The following is a 25,393-nucleotide window of genomic DNA, read 5'->3' on the forward strand; positions in this document are numbered from 1 at the left end:
GGTTGCTTTTTAGAGCTGTTCCCGCAGCATGTGGAAGTTCCCAGGCTAGGGGTCAAATCGGAGCTACAGCTGCTGGCTTATACCACAGCCACAGCAACTCAGAATCCGAGCCACGTCTGTGACCTACATCACAACTCCTGAACCCGTGTCCTCATGGATACTAGTCTGATTCATTTCCGCTGCACCACAATGGGAACTCCTGATCCAGATAATTTTAATCTGAACCTGCTATTATATGACATTAAGGAAGAACTGTTAATTTTTTTTAATTTACTTTTTTTTGGGTGTATAGTTGACTTAACAATGTTGTAGTAGTTTCAGGTGTACAGCAAAGTGGATCAGTCATATATATAAATACATCCACTCTTTTTTCCCATATAGGTTATTACAAACTATTGAGTAGATAGATTTTCCTGTGCTCTACAGTAGGTTCTTGTTAATCATCTATTTTATACAGTGGTGTGTATATATTATTCCCACCTCCCGTGTCTATCTGGAGAAAACTATAATTAGAAAAGATACACGCACCCCAATGTTAATTCTTTTTTTAAACTTAATTTTTATTTTATACTGGCATCTGGCTGATTTGCAACGTGTTAGTTTCAGCTGAACAGCAAGTATTGTTAACTCTTGATGACATGGTGGTTGCATAAGAAATTCAAAGGAGATGGTCAGTTTATCAGTTCAAAGGAAAAAAAAAAAAAAACTGTAGATGTGTTCCCACAGGGAGATTCTTGTCTCCTCACCGAGGAATTCAGAAATGAGACAGAAACTGAGAAAGTAAAGTGAGGATTTATTTAGGTGAGGAAATAGGCCTCTAGCGGGGAGGCAGGCGGAGAGGCCCGCAGCTGCCCTGAGCTGCTTTCGCAAGCAGGTTATGAAGGGCATACAAATGAATGGAAGAATATTCATTGGGAAGGAGGGGCTTGGGCAGAGGGTCATAGTCCCTGATTTTCATTCCAGCTCCATCTTCCCAAAAAGAGAAGGGATTTTCGCCCTTGTCTAGCTCTGATCGGAAGTGTCATGGTGTTGGTGTATGGTGGACAGCGCTTACCGCCAAGGCTATTTTTATCATAATGAGGGTATAATGAGCAGCAGGTTCCATTTGGAGGCTGGAGATTCTCGCCTTTTCCCACTTTCCTTGTCTGCCTACAGGGCACCTGTCACCCCCCAGTGTGTGGTCTCCTGTCAGTCTGGAGGTTCCTTCTTTTCCTTGTCTGCCAAGGACCCCTACTATTTATAAGATGCATGGTTTCCTGCTACCTGGCCTATGGCCTCCCTTTTCTCTGCTTATACCTAACTACCTGCCTGCTGTAATGGATGCAACTCGTACCAAGGAAGCCTTTTTCATATATTTGGAGGAAAACATTCTTCCCTACAAATAAGCTTTTCTGTTCCATCCCATCAAAGATGGCTGGGCTGGTTCAGAAAGAGCAGATTTGCCATTGAGATGGACACACGTACACACCACGGACAGAAAACGTTTGGGGAACGTGAACTCTACCTTCACCGCCATGATCTGCCCGCTGGGCACGTGTCGCATCTTCTCCACCACCCCGTACGCACCTCGTCCCAGTTCCACTATGGGCTCCAGGTCATCCGCCTTCACCTCAAAGTTCTGCAAGAGAGAAAAGCAAAAATGCAATATGAAAAAGAGAAATCAACTGGACCTAGACTGCCTTGTCCTCTCTCTGATTTCTCCCCACATGCTAAGGGTTATTTCTTAATAACCCATTCTTCTGGTTCAGAAGCTTTTCCAAGCAGCCACTGAATGCAAGAAGTGCCAGGAGACGTTTAGATTCCCACGGCATGCCACCTGCTCGTCACAGGCAATGCAGAGATCCAACTCCAACTCGGCGTCCAAATGCTCAGGTTAAGGTATCTGCACACTGTGGTTCTTTATCCTGCCCCATTAATTATAGGTGGAATCCACGTGCTGACTGATGGCTGCTAGATCTGCGCCTGGATTTTGCACCCCAAAAGAGAACCATCTCTCCCCCTGCCAAGTATCCTCCCTCAGGACCCCAACAGCCAGATTTTCAGTGGACATTCAGAACTGCAAGAGCTCCACAGACCATTTCTGTTTCAGCTCACGATTTCGGGACCCAACCCCTGACGGCATGTTACAGAAAATGCATTTTTCACTGGCCAGTGGGAGAGCATACCTATAAAATGGTCAAGATCTTAACTGAAAATCAGACACGGTTTTTCTCACCTGATTTCCAATAGAAATGCAAGCTTTGGAGTCTAAGTCTCGAGGTGGCCTAAAAGAAAAGGGGTGGGAAGGGAAACAGGAAATATTTAGTCAAATATGACCATCCCAAACGATATGCAACTGGAGAGTTTTTGCCTTTGGAATAAGGTGGAAAGCTCATGAGTAAAATAAAGCAGCATAAAGGTGTTGATAGTGTAGGGTTTGGAATAGAATGCATTTGCGTATAGATCACTTAATCTCTTTGAACGTCCATTTACTCTTTAACACGAGAATATGAATACACTGCCTCATGAAGGGCTGGGCATTAAATAAGATGTTCCAAGTAAAATGCTTAGCAGAATGCCTGGCACACAGTAAATATTCAGTAAATAGGAGGCACGTGTAAATATAGTTGTGTGGATAATTATACAATCTAGTAAGCCTCTGTGTAAGCAATTATATTCTCATAAAGAAGTAAAAGTACTAGATATTCTTTCAACTAAGAGCGCCCAGGTGCCCAGTTATCCCACCATTACCATTTTTTTTTTTTCACAGTTGCTTTAGGAAGAAAAGAAACAATAGTACAGTTCTGTTAATTCACAAAATTCATAGATCACAGGAATTCCAAATCTATTTAGTCTTGCCTTTAAGGTGGAAAAAAAAGGTCAGTCAAGTGAAGTGACTTGCCCAAGGTGCCAGTTAACCCAGGTCTCCTGATTTTCAGGACAGAAAACTATCTGTTCTACCAAGCTGGCACACCCAGTTGTGATATTTCTTCTATACATTGTGTACATACTTTCCAAGGGTCATCTCAACAGCCAGAGGTTTGCTGCTTGTGTGTCTCCGTAAGAGCACTCGTCCCCTCGCATCCCCTCACGTGTATGTTTTGCTACTATTTCATTGCCACCTCGCTTAATAATAATTCGCTTAAGAGAAAGATGTTTGGCTTTGGCTGTGCACCTAACTAGGAGCCTAGAGAAGCACTGTCTTCAAATAAATACACAAGGACCTCACGACAAAAGTAGTAAATGAGGCGCTCCCGTTGTGGTGCAGTGGAAATGACTCTGAGTAGGAACCACGAGGTTGCGGGTTCGATCCCTGGCCTAACTCAGTAGGTTAAGGATCCGGCGTTGCCCTGAGCTGTGGTGTAGGTCGCAGACACGGCTCAGATCCTGCATTGCTGTGGCTGTGGTGCAGGCCAGCGGCTACAGCTCGGATTCGACCCCTAACCTGGGAACATCCATGTGCCGCAAAAAAAAGTAGTAAACGCCAAGAAACAGAGCAAACATAACACACAAAATGTACATAGCACACATAACAAACTGGTCATATGATCAAACAAATAAAGCAACTGGAGGCTAAAGACAAAAGAATCTGGGTGCTGCCTGAACAAAGAGTAACCAAAAAAGGTGGAAATGCAGGTCTCCCTGAGGGGGGCATTCTGGGCCAGAATTAGCTCTAGAAAAATACAATGGAAGATGAAGAGAAAGGAGAAAAGAATCTTTGGCCCAAGGACAATTTTCCCCAATCCTAGTGTATTATAATTCCACCCCGCCTGCTAAAAGGACCTAACTAAACAGAAAGATAAGGAAAATGTGGGAATATAAACACAGATACTCACATGTATCTAAAGTTTTAATGGCAAGTCTTCCTCACCTCAAAACTCCTTTGAAATGGTTAGAAAACCTAAAATAAAGTTTTTCTGTACTAACTTAAAACCAGGACTAAGAGGGAGAGAGAAAGAGAACACACACACACACACAACCCGGCCGTGAGGGAGAGATGTTTTTTGCTTCAGAAACACTTTCCAGAGGAATCAAATTTCTGAAAATCTAATTTCTCACCCTTAAAATCTCCAAAGCTTGTTTTTCTTTAGTTGTCACAATTTGTACTAATTGCTGTGGAAATTTGAAATAAAGACAAATGTTACATGAAACACGTGACTAGTATAAACAGTAAAAAAATCCTCTGCAATTGTTCAGACCCTTCCTTTTAAAAAGGATTAAGTGGAGTTCCCACTGGAGCACAGCAGGATCAGCCATGTCTCTGCAACGCCAGGACACAGGTTCGATCCCCGGACCAGCACCGTGGGTTAAGGGTCCGCCTTTGCCACAGCTGTGGCTTGGATCTGATCCCTGGCCAGGGAACTCCATATGACGTGGGGCAGCAAAAAAAGATAAATAAATAAATAAATTTTAGAAAAGGATGAAGCAACAGAAAATGTCACCAGTTATATGGGGCTACCTCCGTGTTCCTGCCACTCAATGAGTGTTAGGTAAGACCTCTTCCGGGTCGCATATTCTAATATTCAGACCACAGCTCTGCACGTTACAGCCTATGACCACCCAGCCAAGGTGGTCATATGTTTAAGGCATTGTTAGAAAAGAAAAGAAACGGCAAAGAATCTTCGACAGAGGCCCTTGTGGGTAGCCCATAATATTTAATATCTAGTCTTTTGTACACAAAGTTTGTTGACTCCAGTTTTACACTAACCTTGCATTATTATTCTACGTAAGAGGAGGCTTTCATGCCATTTTCTAGAGTGAGGAAAAGGAGACCCAGAAAAACTCCGGGATATGCAGAAACCACACAGTCCCCTACAGAGTTGAAAATAAAACACACGTCACCTGGTCTCACTAAGGAAAATGGGACATAGGTTGAAAACTGGGCTAAGGGCTTGACCTGCAACTCACATAATCTAAACACACACACACACACACACACACACACACACACACACACACACACCTATAAGTGTCATCATTCCCAGGTTCCAGATAAAAAACTATTTGGGCTTAGAGTTTAACTGACTTGCTCCCAAGTGGTGAAATTGTGACTGAATTGGAGGTACCTGCCCCAACACCCAGGCCTCCTCCTCATTGGAAATGATCAAACCACCCAGTCCTGAGGCCTCCGGGTTCACAGAGTCTGCCAAAAGCATCAAATGATGAGGCCAAGACGGACAGCTCGTATTGAAAGACCTGACTCTGAATTCTGTCCAGGACTGGGCATACTGGTTTGCCTGGGGCACTCAGTCTCTGTAGGAGGTTGAAACGGTGGGTGGACATTCTCTGTCACTTATTCAACATTTCAGTCTTCTGGAGAAAGAACCAAACTTATTACAAAACTCCTAACTCTGGAAGGCCAAAGGTATTCCAAGGGTCACCTACTATTACTTTTTATATAAACCATCAGCTTGGGTTTATTCAAATAATTACTTCTTGGAGTTCCCGTCATGGCTCAGTGGTTAACAAATCCGACCAGGAACCATGAGTTTGTGAGTTCGATCCCTGGCCTTGCTCAGTGGGTTAACGATCCGGTGTTGCCATGAGCTGTGGTGTAGGTCGCAGACTCGCTCGGATCCCATGTTGCTATGGCTCTGGCATAGGCCGGCAGCTACAGCTCCGATTAGACCCCTAGCCTGGGAATCTCCATATGCCACAGTTACGGCCCTAGAAAAAGACAAAAAATAATAATAATAGTAATAATTACTTCTTTATAAGTCTACCTGAGAAATGAGTTTACGGGTCACTAGGATAGTTATTATTTGTTGATAATAACAATATTTATTAATAATAACATTGAATTATAATCTAAAGATAATATTTATTAAGCATCTACGTGGGCCTGAGACCATGCTGGATTCTTTACATAAAATATCTTTAATTTTCACCACTCTTAGAGGTTTATCTCTATTTGAATGTGAAGAATGGACACTGAAACAGACTAGATAGTTTATGACCAAAGAGATGGTGACAGTCGGACCATGTCATGAAATCTTTCCACCTGCAGAAGTGAAAACTTCTGCCTCTCATTTTATAGCCATGGACCATTTGGCCAGGTCTCCAGCAGTCTACCCTGTGGCTAAAAGCACATACTTGAGAGTCAGAGAGCGCTCAGTTTGTACACAAGCTCTTCCACTTATTAAGCGAAATAATAACAACAACACTCAGAGGTACATTCATAGAGAAATTACACTGGCACAGGCACTAGGCTAGACACTTAATATGGACTATGACATCTAATGCTCACAGCAACCACATCAATGTTTATTCCTGTTTTTCAAAAGGGGAAATTAAGACTTAGGAGGGTTAGAGAACTTGCCTACGATATTCAGCTGGTGAAATTTAGATCCCAAAGGTGAATCCAGGCATTTGCGCACCAGAGCCTGGACTCGTGGAGTTCAACTGCTTTGAGCAAGGCACCTGACCCATGTGTGGGTCGGTCTTCTTGCTTAAAAGGGGGAGTAAGAACAACTGCCCCCTGAGTTTCTTGTGAGGACTGCATGAAATAATATTGACTAGCGCAGAATCAATTTAAAATGAGTTAACACCAGTCAAGTTGAGCGGACAGCCCAGAAACCTGAGTCAAAGACACACTGGCATCAGTGACTCAAAGAAAGAGTTCAAGTGAAGGGACCACACACATGGCGCTAAAAAGAATGGGGCTCTGTCCCAGTCTATTTATTTTTGTGTAATCCAGCCGAAGGTGGCAGGGTATAAATGGTAGGAGTCACTGAGCCAACCTCAAAACATTGCCAAGAAAAACTCAAAATGTGGAAGCTACTCCTTTAGGAGTACAAATTTAAGCCTCAGTACTACAATAATAATAATAATCCTCTCCATGCGCTAACACGGTATACTCTACAATAATGAAACAGAAAAGCAGATTCAAGATTTATTCTACCACAGGGGAGAAAGACACCAAATAAACTATTTCCATCTTTACTAAGGTTTTTACTCACTTTTCTATACCAAGGAAAGATTTAGGGTGGTTTGCAAAAATTCATAAAAAAAACAGAAAATTACTATAAATTAGAAGACGATGGGAGTTCCTGTTGTAGCTCAGTGGGTTAAGAACCCAACTAGTATCCATGAGGATGCAGGTTCAATCCCTGGCCTTGCTTAGTGGGTCAAGGATTCGGTGTTGCCCACAAGCTGTGGCGTAGGTCACAGATGCGTCTCAGATCTGGTGTCACTGTGCCCATGGCATAAGCCAGCAGCTGTGGCTCTAAATCGACTCCCAGCCTGGGAAATTCCATATGCTACAGATGCTGCCCTAAAAAGAAAAAAAGAAAAAGAATGAGAAGACTAGCAAATTTTAAAGGGAAGGAATATAAGAAAGCTGGGAAGCTGATATAAGAATATATCCCAAAGGAAATGATAGCAATAAGAAGGGAAATCAATAAAGTTGAAAGCAGGAAAATAAAACAAAGTTCACTCTTTAAAAAAGAATCAATAAAACTGATAAACCTCTACCTAGCAAGACTAACACAGATAAAAAGAAGACAAAGTATCAATATCAGCCAAAGAGAGGTGGATATCACGTGTACCTTGTGATCCTTAAAAAAATAATTGGGAAACACTATGAACAACTTTGCTTCATCAATTCAACAGTTGAGAAGAAATGGACCAATTCCTTGAAAACCACAAACTAACAAGACTTAGTCACAATGAAACAGATCATCTGAACTGTCCTATAATTATTAAAGAAAATCATATGATATCACTTATATGTGGAATCTAAAATACGGCACAAACGAACCTATCCACAAAACAGAAACAGACTCAAGAACAGAGAGAACAGACTTGTGGTTGCCAAGGGGGAGGGGAAGGAGGGGGATGGCCTGAGAGTTTGGGGTTGGAAGAGGCAAACTATTATATTTAGAACAGATAAACAATGAAGTCCTATTGTATGGCACAGAGAACTATGTCCAATTGGGATAGACCATAACGGAAGATAATATGAGAAAAAGAATGTGTGCGTGTGTGTGTGTATATATATATATAGAGAGAGAGAGAGAGGGAGAGGAATGACTGGGTCACTATGCTGTACAGCAGAAATTGACTCAACACTGTAAATCAACTATATCCTGGAGTTCCCATCATGGCTCAGTGGACCAAATCTGACTAGCATCCATGAGGACACAGGTTCAATCCCTGGCCTCGCTCAGTGGGTTAAGGATCTGGGCTTTGCCGTGGGCTGTGGTGTGTGTCACAGACATGGCTCGGATCCTGTGTTGCTATGGTTGTGGGGTAGGCCAGCAGCTGTAGCTCCAAATTAGACCCCTAGCCTGGTAACCTCCCTATGTCATGGGTGCAGCCTAAAAAGACAAAAGAAAAAAAATATATATATATATATATCATAATAAAAAATAAATTTATTTTTTTAAAAAAATGAATATGTAATTTAAAAGCTCCAGAAAAAATGCATAAGCTCATTTTGTTTCACTTTTAGCAAATATTTAAAAGAAGTGCATATATCGAATCATTATGTTGTACACCTGAGACTAATGTATTATATGTCAATCATAGCTCAAAAAAATTTTTAAAGAATTATCACCTGTCTTATACCATGCCTACCAGAAAACAGAAGAAAGTTCTCTAACCAACACAATTTATAAGGTTACTATTACCCTAATACCAAAAGCAGAACATAGCAACACACACACATATATACACAAACCCACAAGAAGTCAACATCTCTTATGAGTTTAAGATATAAAAATCTTCAACATTTTAGGAAATCAAATCCAATAATGTTTTTAAAAAGTAGTCTATACACCCCAACCGAGTGGGATTAATTGGGGATGTGCAAGGCTACTTTGGTATTTTAAAAATCAATCAATATAATCCATATCAACAAGACAAAGAAAAAAAAATCCATGATCACGTCAGTCGATGCACAAAAAAGCGCTCCACAAAATTCAACACACACATTCATCATAAAAACTCTGAGTATACTCCGACCACACAGGAACTTCTTCACCTCCATAAACAACATCTGTAAAGACTTCATATCATGCTTACTGGTGAAAGATTAAATGCTTTCCCTCTACAATGGGAAGCAAAGCAAGGCTGCCTGACCTCATCGGTCTCATTTAACTAGTACTGAACATTCACTGAAATAAGGTAAGAAAACAAGAAAGGAAGAAATAAAACTCTCTCTTTTTGCATAAGGTGTGACTGCCTACACAGAAAACTAAGGTATCTACAAAAAAAAAAAAAAAGCTCCTAGAACTAATAATTAAGTTTTATGCAATCAACCTAAAAAATCAACTTCATTTCCAAATACTGACAATGAACAAGTAGACATCAAAACCAAAAGTGGATGACAGTTTTTATTGCTTCAAAAAGAAAGAAACACTTGGGTATAAATCTAGCAAAAACTAATGTAGAGAATCTATATGATGAAAACTATAAAATACCGATGCAAGAAATCAAAGAAAATCTAAATACTTGGAGAAATCTACCACATTCGTGGACTGGGAGACTCAGTGTAGTAAAGATGCCAGTTCTCCCTCAATTGATCTCTAGGGTAAAAAAAAAAAAAAAAAAAAAAAAAAAAAAAAAAAAAAAAAAACCTCAAAAATCTCAACAGTGGAGTTCTCTTGTATCCCAGCAAGTTAATGATCTGGCATTTTCACTGCAACAGCTTGAGTCATTGCTGTGACTGAGGTTCGCAGGTTCAATCCCTGGCCCAGGAACTTCCTTCCACATGCCTCAAACACAGCCCAAAAAATAAAAATACAAAAACTCAGCAAGTTTATTTGTAGACATAGACACGTTTATTCTAAAACTAATATGATATAGGAAAGCCCGAGAATAACCAAAATAGTTTTGAAAAAGAAGAACAAGTTGTAATCACTGTTCCCAATGTTAGGGCTTACTATAGGTACAGTAATCAAGATGGTGTGATACCAGCAAAAGGACAGACACACAGATCAATGGAAAAGAACAGAGAATCCAGAAATAGATCCAAACCAATGTGCCCAATTATTATCTGACAAAGGAGCAAAAGCAATTCAATGGAGGAGCCTTTTCAGCAAATGATGTTGGAGCAATTAGAAATCCATTGGCAAAAAAATAAAGCCCAATCTAAACCTCATACCTTTGTACAAAAATTAAAATGTATTACAAGACTTAAATCTAAAATGTACAACCATAAAACTTCTAGGAAAGAACATGGGAAAAAAATCTTTAGGACCCAGGACTAGGCAAAGCGTTCTTAAATTTGTCATCAAAAAACATAATCCAGGAGTTCCTGTCGTGGCACAGTGGTCAACAATTCCAACTAGGAACCATGAGGTTGCGGGTTCCATCCCTGACCTGGCTCAGTGGGTTAAGGATATGGCATTGGCGTGAGCTGTGGTGTAGGTTGCAGATGTGGCTCAGATCCCGTGTTGCTGTGGCTCCGGCGTAGGCCAATGGCTATAACTCCGATTCAGCCCCTAGCCTGGGAATCTCCATGTGCCGCAGGAGCGGCCCTAGAAAAGGCAAAAAGACACACACACACAAAAGCATAATCCATAAGAGGAAAAACAAAGATTTTTTTTAATGACTTTTATTTTTTCTATCATAGCTGATTTACAGTGTTCGAAAAACAGAAAGATTAGACTTCATCGAAAGAGAAAAATGAAAAGACCCATTACAGACTGGGAGACTGTGTTCTTGAATCACGTATCTGACAAACTTTGAGTCTAGGATATATAAAGAACTCTTTAAACTTAACATTAAAACAACAACAGAGAGTTCCAGTTGTGGCTCAGCGGGTTAGGAAGCTGACTAGTATCCATGAGGATGCAGGTTCGTTCCCTGGCCTCACTCAGTGGGTTAAGGATCCAGCGTTGCTGTGCACTGTGGCTCAGATCCCACTTTGCTGTGCCTGTGGTATAGGCCAGCAGCTGTAGCTCCAATTTGACCCCTAGCCTGGAAACTTCCTTATGCCGCAGGTTCGGCCCTAAAAAGCAAAAAAAAAAAAAAAAAAAAAAAAAAAAAATTCAATTGGGATGGCCTGTCTTTACTCGCTCTGCTTTTGTAGTATCTCTGTTATAGTTTTTTTTTTTTTCTCCTCCTGGAATTTCCATTCCTCCCATGCAGATGTTTCAACAGGTGGTCATACCCCCAGCTGGGCAGGAAACACCCTCTCCAACCCACAGAATGACAAAGAAACAAAGGGAGGCCAGGGACTTGAGCTCATAGAGGACGTGGACCAAGGGCTCAGCTAAAAACAGTCCTTGTTTTGCCTTCTGTTTATAGGAGGCAGGATTTAGGTGTCAGGATGCTGAGATCTCACCAAATACCATCTTTCCACCTCAACCCAAGTTTCATAGTGGTGGCTCTCTCAGGGATTTGCTTGTTTGCTCAGATTTATATGGGACAGGCAAAAAGTCCACATCCAGGGACCTTTATGGATATACACAGGTCCCCATTTGCCAAATGTATTTGTTCAATTTTAAGCCAACCAGTAGTATGAGACACTGAATTCACAGCTACCCATTTCATATAGACTGGCTGAGTCAGGAGTTCCCATTGTGGCTCAGTGGGTTAAGAACCCAACATAGTGAGGATGTGGGTTCGATCCCTGGCCTTGCTCAGTGAGTTAAGGATCCAGCGTTGCCGCAGGCTGCAGTGCAAGTTGCGAATATGGTTCAGATCTGATGTTGCTGTGGCTGCTGGCAGCTGCAGCTCCAATTCAGCCTCTAGTCTGGCAACTTCCATATGCTGCAGGTGTGGCCATAAGAATAACAACAACTACAATAATAATAGACTGACCAAATCTGATTACTTATTTCAAGTCTCAGAATAATGAATAATATGTGGCTTCCCGCTTTAAAGGGCTCTCTTTCCCAACTGTTACTGGTGTTGCTCACCAGTCCAAAAAGGAACTCCCATTCCCTGGAAATGTGTAAAGTACAAGCCTTTGAATTAAGAGGATGATCTCGCCAACTTACGTGGAACTGGTCTGAGGTTGTTCAAATGCTTCTTTTGGGATTTTAAGGCCAGGGTTTCGCTTCTTGCCTATGGGGAAAGACAGAAGGATAAAGTTAAGCTCTAGAGCACAGCAGGATTCAGGGACAGGCACTGCCTCAGAAAAAAGGACGGACCTGGGAACACAGGTCTCCCTTCCCCTTTCAGAACTCCGCTCCCTCCCCAGCATGTCTGTGAGTGACAAGTACCCAATCCCCAGGCTGAGCAGAGCTTCCCAAACTCAGACTGTGGTCACAGTTGAGGTTCTTCACCAGTCCAGGGCGAAATGTCAGCCTCTTTCCCTAGGAAGACCGCCCTTTTCTCCCTGTTGGGAGTTTAGCTTTCTAACCTTTTTTCTTTCTTGTACACAACACTGGGAATGGTACACGGTGTTGGTGTCAGGTCTGTTTGGTTTTTTCCTTTATGACGTCAGTCAACTGGAGTCATCCTTATCTCAGTATACCAGTTTTCTAAATTGATCTGTGATTAACTGATAGAGTTAACCACGGAGGTAGAATACAACATGCATTTCCACTGTTGGGCCCTGCCCATTCTCAACCACCTGCCTTAAGCTGAAACACCTAAGAGAAGGGTAGAGTAATATTTATTTACATTTGCCCTGTTCCAGAAAGGATTAAGATAACAGATGGGCTCAGGCAAGGAGGCTGTCGCTTCTTAGGGGGCCAGATGGGAACGTCGCTGATGTGTTCATCATTCCTGGGCTGAAACCACAAGAGAGCTTGGCTCACATGCTTTTGTTGATGAGTTAAAAAGAATAGACTGAGAAATGCCAGCTCAAGGAGCCATCAGAGAAACCAGTCTTGTGACAGCCTGGGATTTTCCTCCCCTAAAGAGATCTTGCATGTCTTCATGCTTGGCAGGGGATGGGGGGAGCCAAAGCTGAGCAGGCTCGAACACACATGGGTTTACTTTCTTTCTCCCCTCTTCTCTGCACTGCAGGGAGCACAGCGGGCCGACCCAGACCCTGGTTAAGACCCTGAAGGGAGATTCTGAAGCTGCGTAGAAACTTATCAAACACCGTAACCTCCTTGCAGGAACACGACATCCAAAGATGTCCGTGACTGCTCAACATCAGAGAGCCAACAACCTAGTCTGACCTAGTCAGAATCCGAATCCAGGTCTCCGGGCTTCCCTCTAGTCCAAAATGGATGAAGATTAGATGTGACCAGAGAGAACGGGATGGGGGGGTGGGATTACATCTGGTTCCTTCACTCATCAAGGGACACCGCCCCCCAGTCGCTTTTCATCTGACCCTTGATATCTCCAATCATAAAGCAGTGTAGTAACATCGGTGCCTCCGTTCCTGGACTGATATGAGCACCTCTTAAGTAGCCGTTAATTATAACCACTAAGAGGAACGATCTATACAATCTCGTTAAAGAAAATAAGCCATTTCAGATATTCAGGAACAGAATTAGCTGTATTATCCCAGCCCAATAGAATGTACAATTGAGACCTTTTTCTGGGCCTTCAAAATCCAAAATGTAGATCAAGTCTGCCAAGTTGTCGAAAGCCAGGGAGCAATATGCTTGTCAGTCATCAACATAGAGAAAGCCTTTCAGAACCACCTTCCTTGTCACTGGTTTTCTCCATTCTCTTCTCTTTTGGACTTCTCTCTGCGTTTTATAAGAATTCAAAACTCACCATTTACTTTGCTCTTCCTGGAGCTCAGATGGCCACTGAGCCCATGTCACTGAGTGCATCATTTCTCGACAGTACATAGACCTGTCCCCTGTACCAGAATGAGGCACACACAGTGCCGGATCTGACTATGGGAATCCATATAGAGAGGTGGCCAACCCAACAGTTCCCATCCATTGGCCTCAATCCAACAGACAGGGAAGGTATTTTAAATGAGATGCTCTAGAAAGGAATGAGCATGTGTTGACCTGTCCAGATCCCAACATAACAGACACCAGTTCAGATGACAGATCATTCAGGTGCTCCCAACAGGTAGAACCCCGTCGTTATCCCAGATAACACAAAATAGAAGGAAACTAAAACATATTCTGCAAAAGCCTCCCCAGATGCCATGTAAGCAAGCCGAAAGCAAATATTACTCTTTAAGTTCCTACCTCTCTCTTCTTCATTTCTAACTCAGCTCTTTAAGATGTCACAAGAAATAGCGACTTATGCAGAAAAACACCTTTGAAAAACTAACCTAGCAATGAATTACGACACCATAGAAACGAATTACTAGTAGTTCGTTAATAGCAGTCAGTCATTAAACTACAAGTCAACAAATTGTCAAAATGTCTAGACAAAGAAATAGCAAAAGAGAGAAAAGTTTTGGCACAGAGACTAAAGAAATACATAACCAAAACAAAAATAAAGCTTCCTAGATGTGGGAAGAGGAGACCCTCTGGCTCTCTTCTGACAAAAATAAGAAAGAATTCCAGGAGACACAGAGCCTAGCTGAATCACACTGTTAGAAAACACCCTGCCTTCACTTTTTATTTTCCAGTACATCAAATAAAACAAAAATCACAAAGGCACACACCAACAGTCCATAATACACTTACTTGCCCATCACGGAAAGAGTCGCCCAGTAAGTCACTGGCAGAAGTGACTCTGACGAGGTTTCCAAGGCTGCAAGGAGGGCAAGCAGAAGAAAACCCCACAGGAGGCATTCTTCCCTTAGCTCCGAAGACCACACTTGAGGAGAGTGAAACAGAACTGCACAGACTCCACCCCCTTCTCCGATGCAGAGCGCCCCAAACCTCTGCACGTTTATTGTGCCTGGGGAAGCTCTGCCTTCAGGAAGGGAGAAGGGAAGTGGGTCCATTTGGACACCACAGTGCGACATTAATCATTAACCAGGCTTGAGGGAATGAATCCATAAAGTCATGCTGGATAGTACAGCATCCCCCAGCCTTTCTATAAATGCCTCTTTCACTTCTTAAAAGGAAGGAAACAATATGTGGTCCGTTTCCAGCTGTGTTTCTTTCAAAGCAATCTGTTCCCCTTCGAAATACCTGACTCTAACATTTAACACTGGCTTAAAAAAAAAAATTAATGCGAGGGAGCCATATGAATAACGAAACTAAGTGGCTATCTATGATAAATGGCCTTTTCTCTTGCTGTCCTAAAACAAAAATGAAATATATATCAAAAATAGGCTCTTTGTTATATCACACACTAGTTAACAAGCCTTCTCAGAATGAGAGAATTCTGTCTCTTTCTGCAGATTCCAACCAGATTTGTCCTCTTATGGGTACAATCTGCAAAGGGTAGAAACCTCCCCAGCCCGACTAAGTATATGTGGTACTCTGTTACATCAGCCCATGTCATACTCATGGCTGTTTTCTCTGAAAATATTGTAGTCCCACTACACACATCTATTTGCAAAATTCATCTTAAACCAAAGCTGGGTCATTATGATCCCAGCCTAGAGCAAAATGGCATGGGCATTGGGGAGCCCTTGCCAGGAGTTAGGAAACATTTACCAAGCCACAGAAATGTTCACTAGCTCTGACCGTACTGAAAATGACGGGGTACACAAGACTTCTTGCTCAGCACCCGCTCAGAGAAGCAAAGCACAAAGAGCTTCTCTCATGTGCCTTATTACATAAAACAGAAGATCGTGCTCCAGTGCCAAGTCAAACAGCAAGAGAAGCCCACAGGGTCAACACAAGGTGGCACCAGGAGGCTACACTGGCACCTAAATATTTGTCAGCTTGGCCGGGGGCTGGGGGAGTGGGGGCTTGATTAGGAGGGTTTACAATTATTGACACAGCTTTACAAAAGGATGGCTCTGCTCCCAGTGCCACATTTATTTTAAAAATCCGTTTCCCAACGTGAATGGGATCTCCAGCCAAGTAACTGGCAACCTGAAGGCCTTGGCTGCCCTCGCCTTAATACTTGCATGTAGGTTTAAGTTCCAAGGGTAGCTGGCACTGAAATCGGCAGAGAAGTGTCATTAAATGTTATTAAATCGCCATGATCAGAGGCGAAGCAACCAACGGAGCAGGGCGGAGGAAGGGAGTCCCGGGGGAAAGCTGGAGCTTGACCACAGCCATAGAGAGGTGGACACAGACACTTCGTCCCCCACTCCACTCGATCTCACCCACCACTGCCACTCCAACCCGTGTGTCAGATTTCTTCGGAACTGCATAAAATTTAGAGGCGGAAAGCCGCCAAGCTTATTTGAAAACGTGCCTTTTTATTTCAAGCAGACAGATGAATTCCCTGAAACCTCACCTTTACCTTCGTGTCCTTCTGCTAAAGGGCCCTGGCCTTCTTGTGGACAGGAACTTCAGTGTTCCAAATTCAGCTCACTTCATCCCACACCCCCACAGAACCTCCCAGGCCTTCCCGAACACTCGTTAGGGATCACAAGCCACACCTTGCAGCTTCCACATGCTGGCATCTCAAACACAACAATTTTTATTTTTTGGCTGCGCCACAGCATACAGACATTTCCAGGCCAGGGATCAGACCCTCACCACAGCAGTGACAATGCAGGATCCTTAACCTCTAGGCCACCAGGGAGCTCCACAGACACAATATTTTACCTACTATTTCAGTTTTAAATGTCCACTCTACCTAAAATAAGAGAGATCTGCATGATCGTCTTCCATTTATATTTCTCATACCTTTTCTCACAATCTCGAATCACTTTACTCTGCATTTATGTATTCGCTTTTAGATATACTTGTTACTTATTTGTTACCTTTCTCCCCCATAAACATTCAGTTACAGTAGCAATTTTGCTGACTGCCTCTACATCATCCATCAGTGTTTGTTGACTGAATACTTGTTCTTTTTTCGGCTGTTTAGAACTTTAGTGTTGAGGCCTTCACATATTTTTAAAAAGTATAATCTGGAGTTCCCGTCGTGGCGCAGCGGAAACGAATCCCACTAGGAACCATGAAGTTGCAGGTTCGGTCCCTGCCCTTGCTCAGTGGGTTAACGATCCGGCGTTGCCGTGAGCTGTGGTGTAGGTTGCAGACGCGGCTCGGATCCCGCGTTGCTGTGGCTCTGGCGTAGGCTGGTGGCTACAGCTCCAATTCGACCCCTAGCCTGGGAACCTCCATATGCCGCGGGAGCAGACCAAGAAATAGCAAAAAAGATTAAAAAAAAAAAAAGTATAATCTGTAAAAAATGTTGAATCACTGTTGTACATCTGAAGCTAATGTAATACTCTCAATCAATGACACTTCAAAAAAAACTTGAGCATCAGTAAGACCTCATTTTGAATCTCAGCTGTGTCACTTAACACTGTGACTCTAAGAATGTTTCCTTTTTTTATTATTAAAGTATAGTTGATTTACAGTTTGTGCCAATTTCTGCTGTACAGGAAAGTGACCCAGTTATACATATATATACATTCTTTTTCTCATACTATATTCCGTCCTTTCTACCCCAGAGATTGGGTAGAGTTCCCTGCGCTATACAGTAGGACCTCATTGCTTATCCATTCTAGATGTAATAGTTTGCGTCTACCAACCCCAAACTCGCCATCTGTCCCACTCCCTTCCCCCTCCTGAGAATATTTCTTAAACTGTTTCCACACCTACAAACTGGAGATGAGAGACTCTGGTAAGAGATTCAGTGGGCATAATATATGTGAAGAAGTCTAGCATATAGTAGGTACTCACTAAATAGTAGTTTCTTTTCTCCATTCCATGCTTGTGCTTGTATTTTTAAAGCAGGAATGGAAGTTCTCTTGTGGCACTGGGGGTTAAGGACCCAGCGTCGTCCCTGCAGTGTCTCGGGTTTGATCCTAGCCCAGGAACTTCCACATGCCACAGGCACAGCCAAAAAAATTTCTAATAATAAAGTAGGAACAAAAGAGAACATCCCCTCTAAGGGCTCTAAGGGCAGCTTGTTTCTTCAGATGCTGTCCTCTGTTCCTTCCTCTCTTACATTATTTGTGAGAAAATGACATTTTTCAAACATCTCATCAGTCTTGAATCATATTCTCTTGGTTCCCATTGACTATAGGAACTTCTTAAGCTCTATAGACTCAGGACCTCTGGGAGCGAGCCCTCAAAATTCATCCTTTTTATAAAGGACGTTTTAGAGCAGTTTCAGGTTCACAGCAAAATTGAAGGGAGGGTACAGAGATTTCCCACATGCCTCCCTGTCCCCACACTTGCAGAGCCTCCCTCACATTGGCATCTTCCCCAGACAGATGCATTTGTTACAAATGATCGACCTCTATAGACACACCCAGGGTCCTAGGGTCCTATTTTTACACTGGCGTTCATTCTTGATGTTGTACCTCCTATGGGTTTCCTCAAGTGTACACTATGTATCTACTGTTATATAGTATCATACAGAGTATTTTCTCTGTCTTAAAAATCCTCTGTGCTCTGCCTCCTTCCCCCCAACCCCTGGCAGCCACTGCTCTATGTACTATATCCATAGTTTCGTCTTTTCCAGAATGTCATATAGTTAGAGTCATTATATGTGTGTGTGTGTAGTTAATTAGTTCATTTTTTAATAGCACTGAATAATATTCCATTGTCTGGATCTACCACAGTTCATTAATCCATTCACTTGGTGCTTTTGGAAGTTTTGAATAAAGCTGCTTATAGACATCTGTGCATATGTTTTTGGTGTCAACACAAGAAGTGTGACTGCTGGATCACATGGTGAGAGTATGTTATCCTTGTAAGAAACAGGCAAACTGTCTTCCAACGTGGCTATATCACTTTTTTTAAAACCTCTAGTCAGGTTCAAGAACCCCTTGTCAAATTAATGTCTTCTTTTTTTTTTTAAACCATTTCTCTCTTTATGATGACATGGTCACCTTCCCCCAGTTTCTGTCATTTCCTCCATCACCAAACAGTTCTTTCTGGCCAGTAAGAAATTCCAAATGAAGTTCCCTCACTGTAGCTTTGAGCTGAAACTGTCAATAATACACCAAAGTGGATACTGCAAGGAACAAAAAGCTTTGAGCTGAGACTGTCAATAATACACCAAAGTGGATACTGCAAGGAACAAAAAGCTCATCAAGCCACAAATACCGCTTTGAAAGAGTCAGGGATTAATACAAACCAGTTCCTATAATATCAGAGAGCATGCATGATGTGCCATACAAGTATCTCACCCTAAATGCACGGGAGGTTCGAAGCAGGAGAGAGGGAATCAGGCAAGGGAAGTGGGAAAACAAATGGTCTCACGGAGGAAGTAGTATTTTAGGTGGTTCTTTGATAAATGGTAAAATTTGAGGGTACACGACAGCTCACTATACTATTATGCCTATATATATATATATATTATATATATATATTTTTTTTTAATTTTTATTTTATTTTCCCACTGTACAGCAAGGGGGTCAGGTTATCCTTAGATGTATATTGTGTTTCCATAATAGAAAGATTTTCAAAATAATGGGTAGGATTGTGACAATCAGAACATGGGAAGGCAGCAGTGAGATTCCAGGAGGAGAAGGAAGAGCTTGCAATGGTGGGTGAAAGGCATTTTAATGTATTCAGAGGCTGTGCATTGTCTACTTTGGACAAAGTGAAGGATGCTGGTAGAGAGAAGGCTAGAAGGGCAGGTTGGAGCCAAAGATAAAGTCTGTAAAAATAATTTTTTAATTTTCAGATTTAGGAGGAGAAATCACTGATGTTTTTCAGTAAAGGAGTGCCATGCCATGTCAGCTATGTTTCCCAAGAAGTCATGTAACAAGATTAATCTAAATCAGGCTGTTTTGAAGCTGTGGGACACACACATAATACTTGTATACACACCCATGCATACACACCCACTAATCTAGGTACACCCTTGGTGGTCTCAACCTTCAGGTCTTTGCTCACATTTGCCCTGGAATGTTATCGCCTCTCGCCCTGGTCACCTTCAACACGCAGCTCAAGCATGTTCTTCTCCAAAAAGCCTTCCATGAAAATCATGCAATAAATGCCCCTCATCTGTGGCCACAGGACTCTACACTTATCTTCATGTCTTCATTCTTACATGGATTGATCGAACCCATCTGATCACCCATCTCTTCCACTAGGATGCAAGCTCTCCAAAGGCAGACCCTATGCCTACCCACGTACAGAGGAAGCACTCCACCCAAGAAGTAAGAGGCAGAGACCACAGGAACTTGGCTAATCAATAAGCTGCTTCACCTTTGCAGAGGCAAAATCTATAGATTGTGGTCGTTTCCTGGATACAAGGTGTCGAAGATAAGCAGCTAAGTTGTAGCAGTAATCTGGCTTTTCCACATCTAGATAAAATTCAGTGAAAAAGGAAAGTCATGGAGTTTCCCTGACTCAGTGAGTTAAGAACCTGTCTAGTATCCACAAGGATGCGGATTTGATCCCTGGCCTCGCTCAGTGGGTTAAGGATCTGGCTTTGCTCTGGCTGTGGCCGGCAGCTGCAGCTCTGAATCGACCCCTAGCCCGGGAACTTCCATATGCTGCAGGTGTGACTGTAAGAAAAAAAAAAAAAAAAAAAAAAAGCAAAGTCAGGCCAATTGAATGGGAGGTAGAAGATAGTGAGTTCCAACTCAGATGAGCTACGGATAAGCTGGAGGGACATGAGGCAGATGGAATTTAAGAAAGAGATGGGCAGAAAGTATCAATCTGGAAGTGACAGAGAAGTAGAAAGTCAAATGAGACAGGCAGGGAGATGAGAGGAGAGGAGCAAAAGGATGAAAGGAAGGTAGCCATGGCAAGAACATTTTGAGAGAATGGGAGGTGAACGAAGACTCAGCAGAGGACACCAAGCATGTGCCCAAGTAGAAAAACCAGTGTGTGCAGGGCAGCACCTCCACTCATTCAGAAAAGGTCCTATTTTCAAAGAATAAAAGCACTCGGGAGGGTTTTCTGAGAGCTTCATGGGATTAAAGTTCTTTTTTCAGACCCACTTGAGCTGAAGTCTGCTTGGTCATGTTAACCACTTTGTGCTCCTGAAAGAACCTACAAGCCAGTCGCAGCCCATGCCCGCCCTGCCGTTGTGGTCTGGGGCTAAGCGAAGGCAGGGGGCGGGTGGTGGTTAGACGGGGAATCCCCACTGTCTGGGCTCACCTCCTTCTTCACTTATATGCTGCTTCATTCATGAGTCTTCATTAAAAGGAAATGTAGCCATAAAGTGTTAAAAATAACACTTTGCTATAAAAACATGGCAGGAGGTTGCAAAGAAATTTAGTGATGTATCTGATCTTTTCAAAGTGCATACTCAGTTTTGGTTAGATTTAAAAACAGCACTTTTAGAGATAAATATTGAAAGATCTCCAAATGAAATAATGTGATTCTAGGATATGCTTCAAAATAATGTGGGGGTGAGGTGGAGATATACATAAAACAGGATTAGCCTAGATTAGAGTCGGTAATTGTCAAAGCTGAGTGATGGATATATGGTGGTTCATTTTAGGTTTGCCTTTGAGTATGTTTGAAATTTTCCAAAACATAAAGGCTTTCTTAAATAGCTCCTGAGTCACAGAAAACTCTTTTTTAATAGTTAAAAGAGAGGGATTGTAAAAGAGCTGCCTCTTTTTTCTTGTGAGAAGTGTATTCTTTTTTCCCTCTGCTCTAAGATCATGATTTTAATAGCACTATGATCACATCCCTTTTAGCCAAGGAAAACTATGTCATAACTTTGATTCAACCAGATACTCGAAGACTAAAAGATACGAAGAAATACACAAGAAAGTTCTTGATCCATACCTCTTCTTAGAGAGTTAACATATCTTTAATATTTATACCTCTTTTATAATCCTCTTACATAAGTTCATTGGCTGCTGTGCCAGAGTTATTAAATATTCAGGCTATCTTTGCTTGACCCTGACTTTAAGAGAACTCTTTCTAGTTTTTCACTTTAAAAAAAAAATCATGCTGCTTTTATTTTTTTATTTTTGGATTCATCTGCAGCACATGGATGTTCCTAGGCCCAGAGATCAAACCTGTGCCAAAGCAGCAACTCAAGCCACTGCAGTGACATCATGAGATTTTTAATCTGCTGTATCACATGGGAACTCCAAGTCACGCTGCTGTTAGATTCTGTTTGACCAAAGAAACATAGAGCTATTCATATTTACAAGTGAGATGGGCTTATCATGGCCCCCAAAGATGCCCATATCCTAAACCCTAGAACTTGTGAATATGAGCATGGTCAAGTTTTTGCAGATGTGATTACAGTAGGATTCAGAGACGAGGAAATTATCACAGATTATCCAGCTGGACCCTAAATGCCATCGCAAGTGTCCTTACAACCAGGAGACTGCAGGAGATGAGACATACAGAGGAGCAGGTGCTGTGAAGATGGAGGCTGAGGCTGAAGTGATTCAGCCACAGTCTGAAGAATATCAAGGAAAGCAGGCGGCTCCCAGAATCCGGAAGAAACAAAGAATAGATTCTTTATCTCAGAGACTCTGGGGGAGTCTGACCTGCCCACACCTTGATTTTGGATTTCTGGCCTCTGGAAATGTGAAAGAATAAATGATGTTGTTTTAAGCCACCTAACTTGTGGTTACTTGTTACAGCAGCTACAAGAAACTAGTACACTACAGGTATTCCTTAGACATAGTGTGGGTTCAGTTCTAGACCACCGCAATAAAGAAAATACTGCAGTAAAGCAAGTCAGCAAGTCACACAAATTTTGTGGTTCCCCAGTGCATATTAAAGTTATGTTTATAATATAGTGTAGTCTGTTAGGTGTACAATAGCATTATGTCTTAAAAAAACTGTGCATCCCTTAATTTAAAATACATTATTGCTCACAATTGCTAACCATCAGTGAGCAAAATGGCACTGATAGACTTGTTCGACTCAGGGTTGCCACAAACCTTCCATTTGCAAAAAAAAAAAAAAACACCTCAATATCTGCAAAGAGCAATAAAGTGAAGCCTAATCAAACAAGGTAACCCTGTATTAGAAATGGACACTGAATGTTACCAAATCCTTTTGCACCATTTATTGAAATGAGCCAGTGTCCTTCCCGTTACACCCAAGCTGCCATGCTCTCTAATAAATGTATGTCTTGCTTCTTCCCTATCTGTTTTCTTTCTTTCACCACCTCATTTTCACTCTCTTTCCTTCTCCACTGCTTCTGTCACTAGCCTTTCCTGAGCATCCTGGGGTCCTGCATGGTCAAAGGTTGTAGAAACTTAGAGTCCATTAATCCATGGATTCAAGAAACATCTGGAAAAGTCCTTGACTTGACAATACATGGGATCGAAACAAAGTTAGGAAATCCAATGCAAACGAGAAGGAATAGGTATTGGTAAATGGGTCCTGGGAGGATGCCCTTCTCTGGAACAAAGGAGAGGATGCTGGCCTCCTTTCATTTCTCTCTAACTGGATGCCATCTCGGAGGAAAAATCATAAAGAAGAAGTGCATCCTTTCCCCAGGCCTGTGGCACATTCTGAAATTCTTCATGTCCCCTGCCAACAAGAAACAAGATAAAGGAACTGGGGCCAAAACAATCTCAGAAAATAGGGCAGGATTCCTCACTCTGACACTCCAATCCTCCAGCCCGAAAAAACTCAGGATACTCTTCCGAGCCATGGTTGTTTCTGAAATATCTCTCACTTTTCTCTCTGGGGAAGCTGGACATTTTTGAGAGTCATGTTTGACAAACCACAGCCTGGCAAAAAAATTCCACGTGTGACCTCTGTCTTTCATTCTGCCACAGACTTTGCTGGATCAGTGCATCTCCCATGGGTGACACTGCTAATTAAAGGTTCAGGATGGTTGATTAAAAAACAAAGACTAAGAGGAGTTCCCATCGTGGCTCAGTGGTTAACGAACCCAACTAAGATCCATGAGGATGCGGGTTCAATCCCTGGCCTATCTCAGTGGGATCCAGTGTTGCCATGAGCTGTGGTGTAGGTCGCAGACACTGGCATTGCTGTGGCTGTGGTGTAGGCCAGCAGCTATAGTTCTGATTCAGCCCCTAGCCTGGGAACCTCCACATGCCACGGGTGCGGCCCTAAAAAGACAAAAGACAAAAAAAAAAAAAAAAAAAAAAAGACTATGAAATACCTTCAAGAAAAACCACACAATTTAAATGTGAGGTTTTCTGAAAGGAGAAAGCAAACAACTTGTTTTTTAAAGAGGTGTCTTTATGCAAATCTACTCATATTTCATTACTATTTCAGATCTTCACAGAACCTTTAGGGGAAAATTCCACAGTCCTGTAGAAGGATTTGGGCCCCACATCTTACCATAATTAGCAAATATCGCTTCAGGCCGTGCCATAACTCAGGGTGCCAGAGAAGTGGAGTTCCCCAGTCTTAGGTAATAGATCTAGAAATTGTTCCAGGCAGTCACCTTGAAACATGTAAATCAGTTCATCTCTAAGACTAATGGCAAAAAAAACAGCACAGCGTTGACCCTTGAACAACACGAGTTTGAACTGCGTGGATCCACCTATCCTGGCATTTTTTTCCAGTAAATATAGTATTTGTATTTTCATTTTAAGTTCTTTAAATTAACTAAGTGTGGGGGAAAGTTTGTATTCAATTAGAGATCACAATAAGTGGACTCAAAAGACCTACGGTATCAGTCCTGATTCTTCTCAAACTGTTCAGCTTCCGGCTCTTAGGTGAGCTATTTTTCTGTTCCTTTGTTTTTGAGGCAGAGATAGTAATATTTAGCTTTTTGATTGCAGGGGATGGGGGGGCGGGGGTGTCAGCGCCCCAATCCCTATGTTGTTCAAGGGTCAACTGTACATAAATTCCCTACCGTGCCCATAAAATGATCTGCCTACCTATGGGACCGGAAATGGGAGTAAAAGGCATCAATTTCAGTATGCTCCAGGATGCCTTATCAGTTACCTATACAATTCCCCAAAACTAGTTTTCGTGGCTAACCAAAAAGATGCAGAGATAATTTATAATGATCCCTGGATAAAGTAATTTTATAAGATTTTCTTCAGTTGGATTGATTTCAGTGGCATATTATGGATGGCAGTGTTCCCACGTCTTCATTACTGGGGAGCAGGGTGAAGGCCTGCAGGAAGTACCCTCTCATATAAATGGTTAAATTGGAAAGCAACTCAACACAGCACTGTAAAAAAAGAGGCCTTGTGGGAAGGGACCAAGCCATAGCACTCATTCGCTGTAACAGCTTAAGAAGCTATTAATCCAAGCCTCATCCTTAAAGTGGGAATTGCCACATCTACCTCAGTGGGGTTGAAGGACCAAAAACAACATAGTCAGGGCCACTGAATAAATACATGTTGAATAAATAAATACTGAAAGTTGCCAGGTCAGCTACACTGCTATTTTGGGCAGGTGCTTTTTTTTTTTTTTTTTTGCTTGTTTGGTTTATTTATCTATTTTATTAAAGCAGAGTTGATTTACAATGTTGTATTAATTTCTGCTGTACAGCAAAATAATTCATTTATACATATATATGCATTCTTCCATATTCTTTTCCATTATGGTTTATTCTTTCCATTATGGTTCATATTGAATATAGTTTCCTGTGGTGTATGATAGGACTTTGGGGTTTTTTTGTTTGTTTTTTT

At 42.0% G+C, this 25,393-nt stretch overlaps 1 protein-coding gene across 2 annotated transcripts in view; it reads right to left on the minus strand.

Annotated features, from left to right (window-relative positions):
- Positions 1-25,393, minus strand: part of MAP2K6 (mitogen-activated protein kinase kinase 6) — a 127,173-nt gene that overhangs the window by 35,787 nt on the left and 65,993 nt on the right. The window contains exons 1-4 of one of the 2 annotated variants that reach the window (XM_021068116.1): positions 13,421-14,429; positions 11,928-11,994; positions 2,216-2,264; positions 1,505-1,618 (exon numbers count right to left, since the gene is read on the minus strand). In XM_021068116.1, coding sequence (XP_020923775.1) covers positions 1,505-1,543 — 39 coding nt within the window. In that variant the 5' untranslated portion in view covers positions 1,544-1,618; positions 2,216-2,264; positions 11,928-11,994; positions 13,421-14,429. Of the gene's footprint in view, positions 1-1,504; positions 1,619-2,215; positions 2,265-11,927; positions 11,995-13,420; positions 14,430-25,393 lie in introns of those variants that run through there. The other variant, XM_013980816.2, reaches the window with a different exon arrangement.

The sequence above is a fragment of the Sus scrofa genome, chromosome 12, assembly GCF_000003025.6.
Source record: "Sus scrofa isolate TJ Tabasco breed Duroc chromosome 12, Sscrofa11.1, whole genome shotgun sequence".
Taxonomy (NCBI): domain Eukaryota; kingdom Metazoa; phylum Chordata; class Mammalia; order Artiodactyla; family Suidae; genus Sus; species Sus scrofa.